The 13,412-nt window shown below is 47.1% G+C and overlaps 1 protein-coding gene across 1 annotated transcript; it reads right to left on the bottom strand.

Moving 5' to 3' along the window:
- Positions 1–279: 279 nt before the first annotated feature.
- Positions 280–13,284, bottom strand: LOC135816514 (tartrate-resistant acid phosphatase type 5-like). Its single transcript, XM_065329713.1, has 8 exons — positions 12,862–13,284; positions 5,546–6,321; positions 4,751–4,914; positions 4,045–4,205; positions 3,540–3,621; positions 2,716–2,827; positions 2,105–2,228; positions 280–1,265 (listed from the first exon to the last, which is right to left on the bottom strand). The coding sequence occupies exons 2-8, from the start codon at positions 6,014–6,016 to the stop codon at positions 1,183–1,185; spliced, it is 1,197 nt and encodes a 398-aa protein (XP_065185785.1). The 5' UTR covers positions 6,017–6,321; positions 12,862–13,284; the 3' UTR covers positions 280–1,182.
- Positions 13,285–13,412: the final 128 nt, after the last annotated feature.

Genomic DNA, 13,412 nt, shown 5'->3' with positions numbered 1-13,412 from the left:
TAAACCGAGGAGCACAGCTGTTTTATTTTGTCAAAAAGTGGAACAAAACGTGTACAGATGTTACGTGAATTACATCAAGAGTACTAGTATGATTGTACTCTTGATGATATGCTGACTCTTGCTTGTGTCAAGAGCACCTAATTACATCATCAGTTGAGACACGTTGGCAAGGCGGTGGCACAGCGATGCACTAGCGACTCATGCTGTATACCAAGTACACACAGCACCAAGAGTACATAACCCGGGGTTATGTCCTCTTGACAGCACCAAGAGTAACAGTTACATAAGCTCCCTGGCCTGGAAGCTAAACCACATTCGCTTCGAAATGAATTTGATATCCAGCTCACTGAATATTTCATGAAGAAAACACCAGTACATGTAATGTATTCTAAATGTTTGTAGACAAGCAGCAGAGTACAGAGTAGAAGACTAGAGACGCAGAGTGTCGTATCCTGTGTTGCGGACACATCGTGTGATAGTTTGGGGTTGAAAATCTCAGCATTGTACACGTACCGATACATTGTATACGTGCTGATCTATTGTTCAACTGGTTGAACTGGGAATAGTACTGGTCGAAGATAATAATTATAATATATTATTATTATTATTAAGAAAGGGTTTGCTCCCCACACTGGAGCTCGCGCTATTCCGCCGACTTTACTTGACACTTCGTATTATTATTATTATTATTATAGTTTTCACATACAAGTAAGCCTTTGCGGTACATGCACATCAGCTGTAGGATCGTGAAAGAAACACGTTTGAGAAGCTTCGAAGCACCGAGGCCAGGAGAATAGAGAACGCTGTTCCTCCTTTGATCAAATGCTATGGGCTACTAGAGTAGTGTCTTATTTTGTGTTCCAATTGACATACTAGTGTTTAAATTGATTTTATACTTCGTAGTAGTTTACTGGATTTGTTTGATGATAATTATGTGCAATTCATTCTGCTCGTCCAAGAGGCTTTACTACTAGTGTAGTGTCGACCATGGAGATTCCTAACAACAGCAGGGTGATGATGCCTGGGTATGTGATGACAGTGCAGTGTTGACAGCATGGGGGAGGGGCAACTCAATTGGAAAGCGAATAAATAATGGTAAACTCAAGATGGCTATTTAAGTCTGCACGGGCACGTGTCCGTTCAACGTAGCGTCGATCTCCATCCAGCAGTAAGGCTGGACGCTCATGTCTCCGGTACACAGCAGGCCGGTCGCTTGCGCGGGTTGGCCACTGTATAGCTGTATGCAATTGTGGCACTAGGAGGATCTGGCGAAAGGCAAAGGAAAGAGAAGAAAACAAAGATCTTCAGGGAAGCTTAGTTGGTCCCCGTTCCACTTTCGAAACTTTCACGGACGAGCAGCCCCAAGAATACAGTGCAGTTATGGGGAGCTGAGTTTTCATTGCCTATGGCCTCATCTCTCTTCGCTTTTGTTTTCGCTGTGGGCTCTCCTTTATCTTTGCTTGCTGAGGGAACATATGCTGGTTTGTATTCATGGGTCCCCATGACGCATGGGCCACGCGTACTCATCCGGCGGATATGTGTGAATAATAATAGTAATAATAATAATAATAATAATAGGGAGGTTTCGCTCTACGGAATTACGTATGAAAATAACGTATGAACTGCACGGAATTTTCATACGTAAAAAAATAAAAATCAGAGCTGTTGGGTTTCGCTCTACGTGATTTCTCCACGACTGCTAAACATGCGTTGTTGCTTTGGAGACGCGTTGGCTGCATGCGCCCACCGCATGCACCATGAACCGAAACCGCGTTTTCCAATATATTTTGCACGTGGTGTACGGTCTGTGTACCTTGTGTTTCGCGCGGCTTGAATGTTGCCATGGTCAAATGCGAAAAAATATTTCAAAAAGTCCTACGGAGGGCCCAACGTAGGAAAGAGCTTTCCTACGGAAATCCGTATAGAGATTTACGTATGAAAGTTGCCCTCGCTCCCCGGCGCGTACGACATACGGATTTTCATACGTAATTACGTAGAGCAAAACCTCCCTATTATGGGGCGCTGACAACCTTACTCTGATAATCTTCGTTTCCAGACATGCCCGTAGCATACACAGGCCACGCACATTGTCGGCGCAACTCACTTGTTGTGGGATTGACATGGTGCAGTGTCACCGTGCTCGCACAGCCACCGACAGACACGGATGCTATGCCACCTCGTTGCCAGGCACCACTGTGGAACTTCAAGAATTCAATCGGAACAGTTGCCTACAAATAAGCAGCACAACACACATATACAAGTACTAGGATTAAAGTCATGCCAAGAAACAAGCTTCGAACACACATGTGAAACATCTCTGCCATATGGATACATTAGTAACATTACAAATACAAAAACCCGGTTTGAGATGTCTGTGTAAAGATGCGCATACAGCTGGGTGGCCAGGTAGCCATCGTTAAACTTCACGTTATCATGCCAAAATTACAAAAACATTATACTTTTTGGTCGTTAAACTTTCCGGTTTTACAGTACATAACGTGTACTTGAAATAAAGTGCAACATTTTGCATGACACTAATTGCAGCTTCCTAAGACATTAACAGCTGCATTTCACATAAAGGCTTGTGAATGGTCCAACGTTTTGGTCATCATGACCGTCATCAGGAGGTCGCAGACAACCGTAACAATTCGAAATGAAATACTAACAAAACTGGATCACACTACAAGCAGCGTAGCTGCAACGCATGTGACCTACCTTGTGCGCCATACTTGCCGTCGTGTAACTACCAGCACCCACGACAAACATCTCGACACTGTGATTCGATGTACGCACATGCTGTAAGTTGTGGTCGTGCCCGGAGAAATACCTAAAAATTACACACAGCCACAAACAGCCAGGGAAAGGCCGAGACATCCAGGCTAAAACCCAGAGTGATTTCACAGCCACCACACAAACCCCTCTATGACTAGAATCTCACCGAAGAATTCATTTTTGCCACAGAGAAGGGAGTGTATCGTGCATGAAATATTACAGTCACGCTCTGTGAAATCCGACTCAAAGTATAAAACTGGCACCCTGGCCCCTGTGCCAGTTCTGATTACATCATTGCATTTGTACATGTGTACGTCCAGCCGCATCCGTGCAACTAACTTCCAGGGTGTCAACGGCCGTGCAAATTGAGGGCGCCAAACGTGCACTCTGGGTCGGATTTCACCGCGCACAACTGTACTATTGTAGCACTGAAGTACATATAATGCCATGTCTTCTTCTTGCAGCAATACAATACTTAGTGCAGGTGCCACCCTAATTTTACACAGTAGCACAGCCATTAGCTATTATCCACCTATGGAGAGCACCTCTGCTTCTCTCTCCTTACCTCAGGCAAATCACCTCAACTGGGAAATGAATGAGGCTGGTTTTTCAGTGTCTTTAGTAGGGACAGGCAACAACCTTTCGCAGGATTTCCAGCGGTCATACATTCGAGAATGGTCTTTGAATTGGTCATGGTCTACTTAAAAGTTACTACGTCAGGAAACGCAGTGTGCCGCATTTTAAAAACATAGGCTTCGACTCCTTACAGTGCTACGCCGTGGCGGTCCAAGAGAGGCAGGAGCTCTTGAACAAGGATCGGGTTTGTGCCTCTGTCGGCGACGCTGTAAACTGGAAGCAGGCAAAACAAACCACACGTACACAGTCACACTCTTTTAAATCTGACAGAGTAAGAACGTTTCCAGTTTTGAAACACACAACAGTCTTCCCAGATGCTTTAGATAACTATCGTACACCATTGACAGAAAAAGAATCTTATCTTGTACAGTGCACATGTAAGCCGGCCGTTTAAGACCTAAAGGCAAACTAAAAAGGGGTATGAAAAAAGGGGTAGTCGACTAACAACCGGGTTGAACTATATTATTGTAGGAAATCCAGGCCCCAAATATGGGGGTTCGACTCATAACCGGGGTCGACTTATCGCTCACAAAATACGGTATTGACTATAAATATCGCACCACACTGCTACCCAGACAGCCAGCTTTGCATGCCACGAAAAGGCCAGCAATGAGGGCGAGAAGACGTGAAACTTACTCGGGTGATGGCCGACTGCAAATATCCAGTCGGCTGTGCTGCTCGCTAGCTGGTCTGAGATCCAATCCCACTGGTCGGAGTCCCGCTCAGGAAGGCGCTTGAATTGACGAACCAGGCGATTGGTGTCCAGGAACAGTATTTGATATGTGACAGAGCTAGACCTGGTGTGCATAGCATCACGCAAGGCAAACCATAAAACAACAGGAGGTATTCAACTATTCATACCGGTAAGTAAACGGGGTGTGCACAGCACGCCGGTGTGCATTGATCCCCGCACACCCGGCAAAATTGCACAATGAGTGAGCGCATGTCTTAAAGTGATGTTTTGCTCAAATGTCAGGCACTTCTTACAGCGTAAGCATGCATATACAAGTAGACTATTAATGGGAATCCAAGTGTAAATTACTTGAAGTAGCTATTAGAATAATGGCCGATGGCTCCCCCATTCATTACAATTGGATTCACAGCCACATCTCTCCTAATATGCACGGCCTACAGCAGCAAATCTCCAATGCACTGACAGGCTGCCTACCGGATACCACAGCAACCCTGGCCAGGACAGGCAGTGCAAGGTTACATCAGAAACCAAGACGCAGGAAATAGGATAGGAGAATGTTTCATAAGCCCCAGTGCCGCCAAGGGCCACAGGCAGGTGTAGATTCTAAATTTGCAAACGACACAGGTACACATGCACTGCACAACTTACTCTGAGAGGTTCATCGAAAAGACATGGCTGTAGTAGAGCGAAGGCAGATTCCAGCGCCGGGACGTTTTGCCGTACTCCATCAACGGCTTGAGCTTACCCTCGTAGTCATGGTTACCCAAGGCCATGTACCAGGGAATCTGTAGCGATGGGTGAGAGAACTGCTCCTAAAGTGATGGCATAGCCGGGATGGAAAGCGTGCACAGCCGGCAGCAAGGCAGGCAGCATCAGTCAGTCCACTGTACAAGCAGAAATACTAGCAGAGAATTTTATTTTATCACACGAAGAGATGAAGCTACAGTGTAGTTGTAAACCTGATGTAAACCTGATGAGGCCGTTCGTGCCATTGCTTCTCAAATCAAAACATGGTGATAATGTGACGAAGCACAACGATGTCAATTTATACAGCATATTGCCGGTGAAATGGAATTTCATTTCATCATTTTCGTAGAGTTTTCAGACTAAGTGAAATGCAGAAGTAAACGTCGGTCTGTCCAGGGGATAGGACAAGCGAAGTTTGCCTACAAATCACTTGTGTGGCATACTAGCATACAGTTAAGCTCTTGGTTATACATGCACATGTAGATACGGGCGCCCAAACTGGTTCGGGCAAGGTTTTCATGTATTCACCTGCAACATTGACACGAAGAGAGTGGAGTTTCCTTGCCAACCAATGACAAGAGTATAAAATAAGCCTGAATGTGAAACTCTACTTATGGATTCTGGTCAGCGAATACAGTGTTTGAGTTACTTTTGATGATCCAAGGAAGCCATGGGCACTTGGCACCTGGTGCTCACCTCAAACGTGACTCTGAATCTGAAGTCGTTCACTTTCTTCACGCCGCTGGGGTAGAACGCGTCCCCAGGCGACAGGACTGCCACGGCGCTCAGTGCCTGCGCTAGCTGGCCGGACACGACACCCACGGCGCGAGACACGGGGGTCATGTACGGTGATCTTCCCCTGCCACCCCAGTCACCGATGACGAGTAGCTCACTAGTAGCCTTGCTAGAGCGGGCCAGGCACGGCGGGGCAATCGCGCTGGCTAAGCCGCCGTGGAGAAGAGTTGCCCGAGGAGGTTCCTCCACGGGCTCGAGCAGCCTGCCCGAAGTCATTGTCGTTGCCCATAGCGGCAGCATACCACTGCTCGTCCACCAGAGGAGGAGAGTAATGGATGATAACACAGCGATGCAGACAAGATGGCAGGCGTGGCGCGACACCACGGAGCTAAGCAGCCTCGGGCATGACGCAGCGCCGCTATTATTCCCCATGCCCCAAGCACTTGTGCAGACTAGTAGCTGTCAGTGTGGAAAGTGACGTCTGCGTTATGATCCCGCTACTTTACTTGCCAGCCGTCTGTTGTGTTGCCAGATGAGCCAGCCATGACCGTCACACAGAAAGTACCTGACTGCCACGTCACCCGGCAAGGAAAACGTGCTGGCCGACAGCCTGGAACTGCAAGAGCATTGTGCTATTCCCGCTGCACTGGGTCGTCAGTGTCTCCCGTAGCAAGTCCGGACAATGCAACGGACAGCAGCAGTGCAGCGTTCCTGGTGGCCCCGTGTATAAAGCAATGCTGATACAACAAACAACAAACAACATAATACAGACACAGCAGAATGAAAAACTGGAAATGGTGCAGACTGCAGCATCAAAGATTCAAAACACTGCATACAGTCACATCTCACTTGATTGCGCAAATTCAAATCCCTACCCCCTTCGGTGGAACAAGGTGGGGTGTTGTAAAATGATGTTGTTTTCTTGTGTTCATGGCTGCGTCTGTATTGCAGCTATCTGAAACGTCTGGCGAATCCGTCACAGCGAGGCTGGGATTCGCTGATCCCGAGCACCGTAGAGAAGTTATGTCGTGATCTGGAGGCACAGTTAGCTGCCGGAGATCCTGTCCGTGGCAAGTGGGGCATTGAGGCGAGCTCATCCGACTGGAATCTGTGGTGTGGCGTGCTGCTAACGATTGATGATTCCGAAGTTCGTTGGCATGCTGACCGTAGCTATTGGCCGGTGAAGTGGCGCTGAGTCAATGGAGGAGCACCTACTCGGCCAATAGGGATCGGCGAGTATGGCAGAGGAAAATCGTCGGAAGCGGAGGAAGAGAAGTTCCAGGAAGAGGTGCGCATGTGGATGGGCAACGGCTGGCTTGTCCCGTATAACGAGGAAATGCCCGGTTCACCTGGGGCTGTACTGCCGCTTCTCGCTGTGAGTCAAGAGCACAAGCCAACGACGCCTGTTCGGCCATGCCTTGACTACAGGTGCCTGAACCAGATGATCAAATCCAGTCATGGAGCTGACGCGCCAGCTACTGATCAAAAGCTCCGTGAGTGGTGCCAGCGAGGAACAGAGAACGTTGTTCTCGACATCTGCAAAGCGTATCTGCAGGTGCGCATGCACCCCAGTTTGCAAAAGTATCAAGTGGTCGTGTATGACGGCAAGATGTACACGCGCGGGAGATTGGGTTTCGGGCTCAGCATAGCCCCGAAGGTGATGGACACCATCGTGAAGTTCGTGACGCGTGACTTCCCCAACGTCGATAACTTCGTGGACGACTTGTTCATGCCGCGGTCCATCATGGCGTCTGTGAAGGACACGCTGGCTCGGTTCGGTCTGCCAACCAAACCTGCGCAAGAGCTGTAGAAGGCCCGAGTGCTTGGACTGCAGCTAAGCGGGTCGTCGGGCAATCTACGGTGGCAGCAACGAGACGGCGTTGACATGAAGCTGCCGGTGAGTCCCGTGTCGCAACGTATTCCAGTGGTGCGGCCGTATCATTGGGCACTACCCCGTGTGTTAATGGCTGTGATTCCGTGACAACGAGGTGCCGAAACCCGGGACGCAGAGGATGAGTTAGTTTGTCATGAGTCTGTTCGTCGTCGTCGTCAACAACAAATAGTACAACTAGAGGGTAAGCCTGGGGATGGAGGTGATCAGGAGAGGTGGGAGCGCAAGTCGATGGAAAGGAGGCAGAGGAGGTGGTGGGCTGAACCTGTGGACTGGAGCCCGGGACGGCAGTATCGCATGGAGCGTGTGGCCGTGGCTCGCCAGAGGCCAGTGGACGAGTCTGGTATCACCGACTGTGTGTCGTCCTTTGTTGTTCGTCTTGTTGTCTTGCTCGCTGCGTTGTCTGATCGTGTTTCTCTCGCTGTTCAGTTCGTTGCTTGTTGCTGTGTTGTTGAGTTTGGTTGTTGTCGTTCTGTTGCTCTTCTCGTCGTTCTGTTATTCCGTATAGTTTTGTTTAGTAGATTTATTTTGTGCTGGTCTGTTGTCAGTTTTTGTTTTGCTGTTGCTGAGGTGCGAAGGATCCTGGATGGATATGAGGCTGCAGGAATCGTGGAGACGGCATGGTTGGTCGTCCGTGGCAGTGGGGTCTTGCTCCGAGGAACGTGAAAGCTTGTTGCATGCACAAAATTTAATCTTTACTTGTTTCCAGTTGCATTTTTCGGTTTTATGTTTTTGGTTTGGCCCTGTGTCGCGGCCTGGTTTGATGAACGTTGGCTCCTGGTTGATTTCTGTTGCCTTGCTTGCCCGTTTGAGTGGCTTGGGTTTTTTGGCTTGCTACAGCAAGCCAAAAAACCCAAGCCACTCAAAGCTTGTTGTGCTACGATGTAAGCTGGTTATTTTTTGATTTTTCTCTTTGGCTGTGGTTCCTTTTGCTGTTGTGCATGTGGAACGTGGTGTCGGTTTTTTTTAATTTTGTGGAATGTCATCAAGGGGGCAGGTGTTGTAAAATGATGTGTTGTTTTCCTGTGTGATGGTATTCCCCAAACTGTCTCGTCTAGTCGCGTGCATGTGTGATATGAGCATGCGCAATTTTGTAGTCGAGAGTCCTTTTGTCAGTCTTCTTGTTCGTCCCTTTCAGTGTAGTCTTCATTTCCGTAATGTCAAAATATATAAATGTAAAACAAAACTAGTCTTGTCCTTTATGTCCTGCGTCCCGGGGAACGGAATAGCTGAGATTCCGTAACAGTGGTAAAAACAGTACATAAACGAGAGTGTGCAACTCCGCATCTATGCTGCATAAAACAAATCCCATGGCGAAGTTGTGGTGTTATAGGTCATCATGAGTCATAGATAACCCAGCAAATCACCGTTTTACGGATACGGTGAAGATGGGAAATTCGCGTATGCTTTCCAGTTTCTTGATCCAAGAGGGTGGTGGCGTTCCTGCGGATGCGGAAAACTGGGCCTTTGGCCGAGTCTCACGCGAACCGTGAATTTTTTTTTTTTTTTTTTTCCAGTTTCCACCATTTTCATGATACTGTTAACGTAAGTCAACAAAATTTTCGGCGCATATTTTATTTTCGACTATTTTCGCCCTGATCATATTTGGCCGAAAATTTGCTGCAGCCGAAATTTTGTTTTGCAAGGTTCAATGTGACAGTCTATACAGGCAACAGCAGTAAGACTAGTAGTGCATGCAGTACAGGCCGAACATTTTTTGCAGCCGAAATGTGTTTTAGCCCTGGGAGGTTGAAATTTGAATGGGCCGAAAATTTGTCGACTTACAGTAAGCAGCAAAACAAAAAAGGAAAAAAAAGTGTGACCCTGAGTGCTGGTCTCCATTACATCGTACGTCGTACTGTAACTACTGCAAACTGGTAAACGGACTATACATCGATGTTCTACCGAACTGGTGGATGGACGAGCATTCGTGAACTACCATCTACCATCTTTCCTTTATCCGTTCTTACCGTAATGTCGCGTATAAAAGCAGGTGCTTACGGCCGTACAAGCCGTCATTCAACCCGTGCTTCAAGATATGCTTCTATTCAAAACATGCTTCTACATGTCAACATTTTCAGTCTACACTGTACAGTGTACATTGTCACACATGTAGTGTGCAAGTACATGTGCTTCTATTCAAACCATGCTTCTGTGTTACGGCACGCTTTGGAAAATCGGCTTCTATTCGAGTCATGCTTCTATACAGGTCATGCTTCTATACAGGTCATGCTTCTATACAGGTCATGCTTCTATACAGATCATGCTTCTATACAGGTCATGCTTCTATACAGATCATGCTTCTTTACAGATCATGCTTCTATACAGGTCATGCTTCTATACAGATCATGCTTCCATACAGATCATGCTTTTATACAGATCATGCTTCTATACAGGTCATGCTTTTATACAGATCATGCTTCTATACAGGTCATGCTTCTATACAGGTCATGCTTCTATACAGATCATGCTTCTATACAGGTCATGCTTCTATACAGATCATGCTTCTATACAGGTCATGCTTCTATACAGATCATGCTTCTATACAGGTCATGCTTTTATACGCGACACTACAGTAACCAGGAGTGTGCAACTCGACGATTCCCTAGCCCACGGCGGCATTTTTAAATGACATCAGTCTTTCGCGGTTGTTTGGCTCACTAATGCCACCATGCGTAGCCGCAGCCAGCGATCAAAGTACACAACAATTGCAGATCGCAGCTACGGTAGTCAAGGCAGAACAACGGACGATAGATCGATATGTCCTGAACCTGATGAACTCTGTGCCGTATCTACAAAACAAGCACGGGAAAGCATATACACCTGGGCATACTTCTTCCAAAGAATGACGCAATCAAAAATTCCGCTGTTGGTGAATCCATTGCAGATCAAGATAGGGTGTTGCACACTCTTGGTTCTACTCTACTCTACCAAGTAGACAAAAATGAACCCATCCTAAGGGAGCATCTCATAAGTTCGCATTTTTTTCTAAACGTAATGCATTTCGAAACGGGGGTAGGGGGTAGCGCCCATTTCGAATAGAAAAATGACAGTTCGCACATTTTCTGGATGTGTACAATACTGTGCTGTGCACATGGTGCATGTGCTAGACCGCTTCAGCAGGGCCTAGGGCGTGTTCATATCATGGTGTTCAGGTGTAGATCTACCTAGTACAGTGTAGTACGTTCGCAGATCAGCTGAGCTAACCCTGCACTGCATGCAATCAATCACGCAGGCTAACCATCAGAGGTGTCAAATTTCACACCAGCATTATCAAACCGTGTACCTGGCCAGCTTTCACAGTACATTGTACAGTCTTTGTGGAGAAACTCTGTTTATGTGCGTGTACATGTCATTGGTTGTACTTGTACTCAGTAGATGCGGTACTACTGTATGCCATTCACTTCCACACTAGCAAAACATTCATGTACATGTACATGTACAATAGTAGATCTACATGTACACGGAAAATGTGCGATAAGACTTTCAAATAGTGGGGGGAGGTAGGGGGGTAAAGTCTATTCGAAATGCGTTACGTTTACAAAAAAAGTGCGAACTTATGAGATGCTCCCTAAAGCGGGATTCACAGAAGCTTTTTTGCGATGCGACACGCGATGCGACAGACGCGAAACCGGGAAAACCCCAAATCGCAGCCATGTCGCACCCCACGCAACTGCCGCAACTGGGCCATCGCAGGCCATCGCAGAAGTTGAGCTTGGCTCAACTTTTGCGATGCGATGCGATGCGACAAGCGATTTGGTGTACGATTTTGACCTTTTCTACAGCAAAGTTGTACAAAGGTGCAAGAGTTGCCTATAAATTTTTATAAGTTGTGTCAAACCGCGCGAATATCATGGTGACGTACCCAAATCAGCAAAACTTTGTCACATCGCTGACTTCTTCTGTGAATGGTATTTCGCGCGTTCGCATCGCACGCATCCATCGCAGATCGCGTCGCATCGCGTGTCGCATCGCAAAAAAAGCTTCTGTGAATCCCGCTTAACCCCTTTAGCGCGAGCGTCGTACTAGTACGACGCACATGAGTTGCATGCCCCACGGCCGTCGTACTAGTACGACGCGCGCTGTACACTGTACAGTGAACCTGCATCTCATAGTCGTGGGGTCCGTGTTGAGTCCATAGTGACTTGTTCAAACTATCGTAACTCACTCAATACTTGGTCGATTCTCACAATCGAAACATGTATCTGCAAGAGAAAACTCTCAGCTGGCGATAGAAACAATCGCCGAAGCGATGCGACCACCGGTTGTTGAGATATGCGACTCGACACGGCAAATTTCAACTCGATTTATTTGCGCAGTCTGCAGAACGCGCATCTCATAGTCGTGGGGTCCGTGTTGAGTCCATAGTGACTTGTTCAAACTATCGTAACTCACTCAATACTTGGTCGATTCTCACAATCGAAACATGTATCTGCAAGAGAAAACTCTCAGCTGGCGATAGAAACAATCGCCGAAGCGATGCGACCACCGGTTGTTGAGATATGCGACTCGACACGGCAAATTTCAACTCGATTTATTTGCGCAGTCTGCAGAACGCGCATCTCATAGTCGTGGGGTCCGTGTTGAGTCCATAGTGACTTGTTCAAACTATCGTAACTCACTCAATACTTGGTCGATTCTCACAATCGAAACATGTATCTGCAAGAGAAAACTCTCAGCTGGCGATAGAAACAATCGCCGAAGCGATGCGACCACCGGTTGTTGAGATATGCGACTCGACACGGCAAATTTCAACTCGATTTATTTGCGCAGTCTGCAGAACGCGTATTTTCCATCATGGATCACTTGTGCGCTACCTGCTGCCATGGAAACAAGATTCAAATGATGGTAGTGGATCCCGTGAGTCCTCACAAAAAATTTGAGCTCGATACGAGCAAGGAGACCGAAATGGCAGCTGAATATTTGAGCTTGGTTAGTCTTGGCCGTGCTCAAGTCTGTCGAGCGCGTGGATGAAGTTTGCCAGACTGTAGCACGGGGTTTTGGTTTCGCTCCGAGCTAGGTTTGACACCAGTTTGTCACTCGTCTCAAGACCTTTCCAGGAAGCTCAAGATCGTGGAATTCGTCCAAGGGAAGGTAAAGTTATCGATCCTTGAGCAGCTAGTACTTTCATGGGAAAATGCGACTTTTACAGGTGTTGTCGCGTGGGGCGCGCTCAGGTAGCGTCGTGCTAAAGAGGTTAAGTGAGAAATCTGGCGCTGGTCGGCTTAAAATTATTTTATAATTCCTAGAAAAAGTGTTTTGGGGGTCAAATGTAGGGGTGAGGAATGCACTAATGGTTGTAAAACCAGGATCATGTATGTCGTCAAGCTGCTAGATGATCCCCAATTCACCTATCGTAAGTCACAAGTTGCCTGTATGTACTAACCTGCAAGAGAAACCGTAGGACTATAACGTGGGCGTCGTGATATTCACGAGACGAAATCTTACTCGTGTCTGCACCGCTGCATGAAAATGACCTGCCATTCACGCTCCATTCAACATCTTTGAGTTGTGTTTACATCTGAAGTAACTCTACTTTCTGGATTCTGCCATGCTGATCTGCAGGACAGCAAATTCTGACTCTACCCCCAGTTGTAGATATAGACCTGTCTATGTTAGTTCTCCTTTGGCTTCTCTTTCACTACCATTCAACTCATGAAATCTTCTCAAAGAATCGTCCACCTGCATGCAGCGGTGCGGCACCGCCGGCGGCCGAGTCAACCTGACGACGCGACACGTACACATCGATCATGGATATCGACAATCAACAATCAAGAGTACATAACCATGATAACCCGGGGGGTTAATTAAATGTACTCTTGCAACAATGAATCATGATCAAAATAATTCAAAAATGAACGAGTCAAAAACGTCGTCATCGTCGTCCTACATACATGTACTCAGTGCAGTAGTCATGCCTCATGGTAGTACAGTACT

The sequence above is a fragment of the Sycon ciliatum genome, chromosome 1, assembly GCF_964019385.1.
Source record: "Sycon ciliatum chromosome 1, ocSycCili1.1, whole genome shotgun sequence".
NCBI lineage: Eukaryota > Metazoa > Porifera > Calcarea > Leucosolenida > Sycettidae > Sycon > Sycon ciliatum.
The sequence above is the reverse complement of the archived record's forward strand: the minus strand, read 5'-3'. Positions and strand labels throughout refer to the sequence as shown.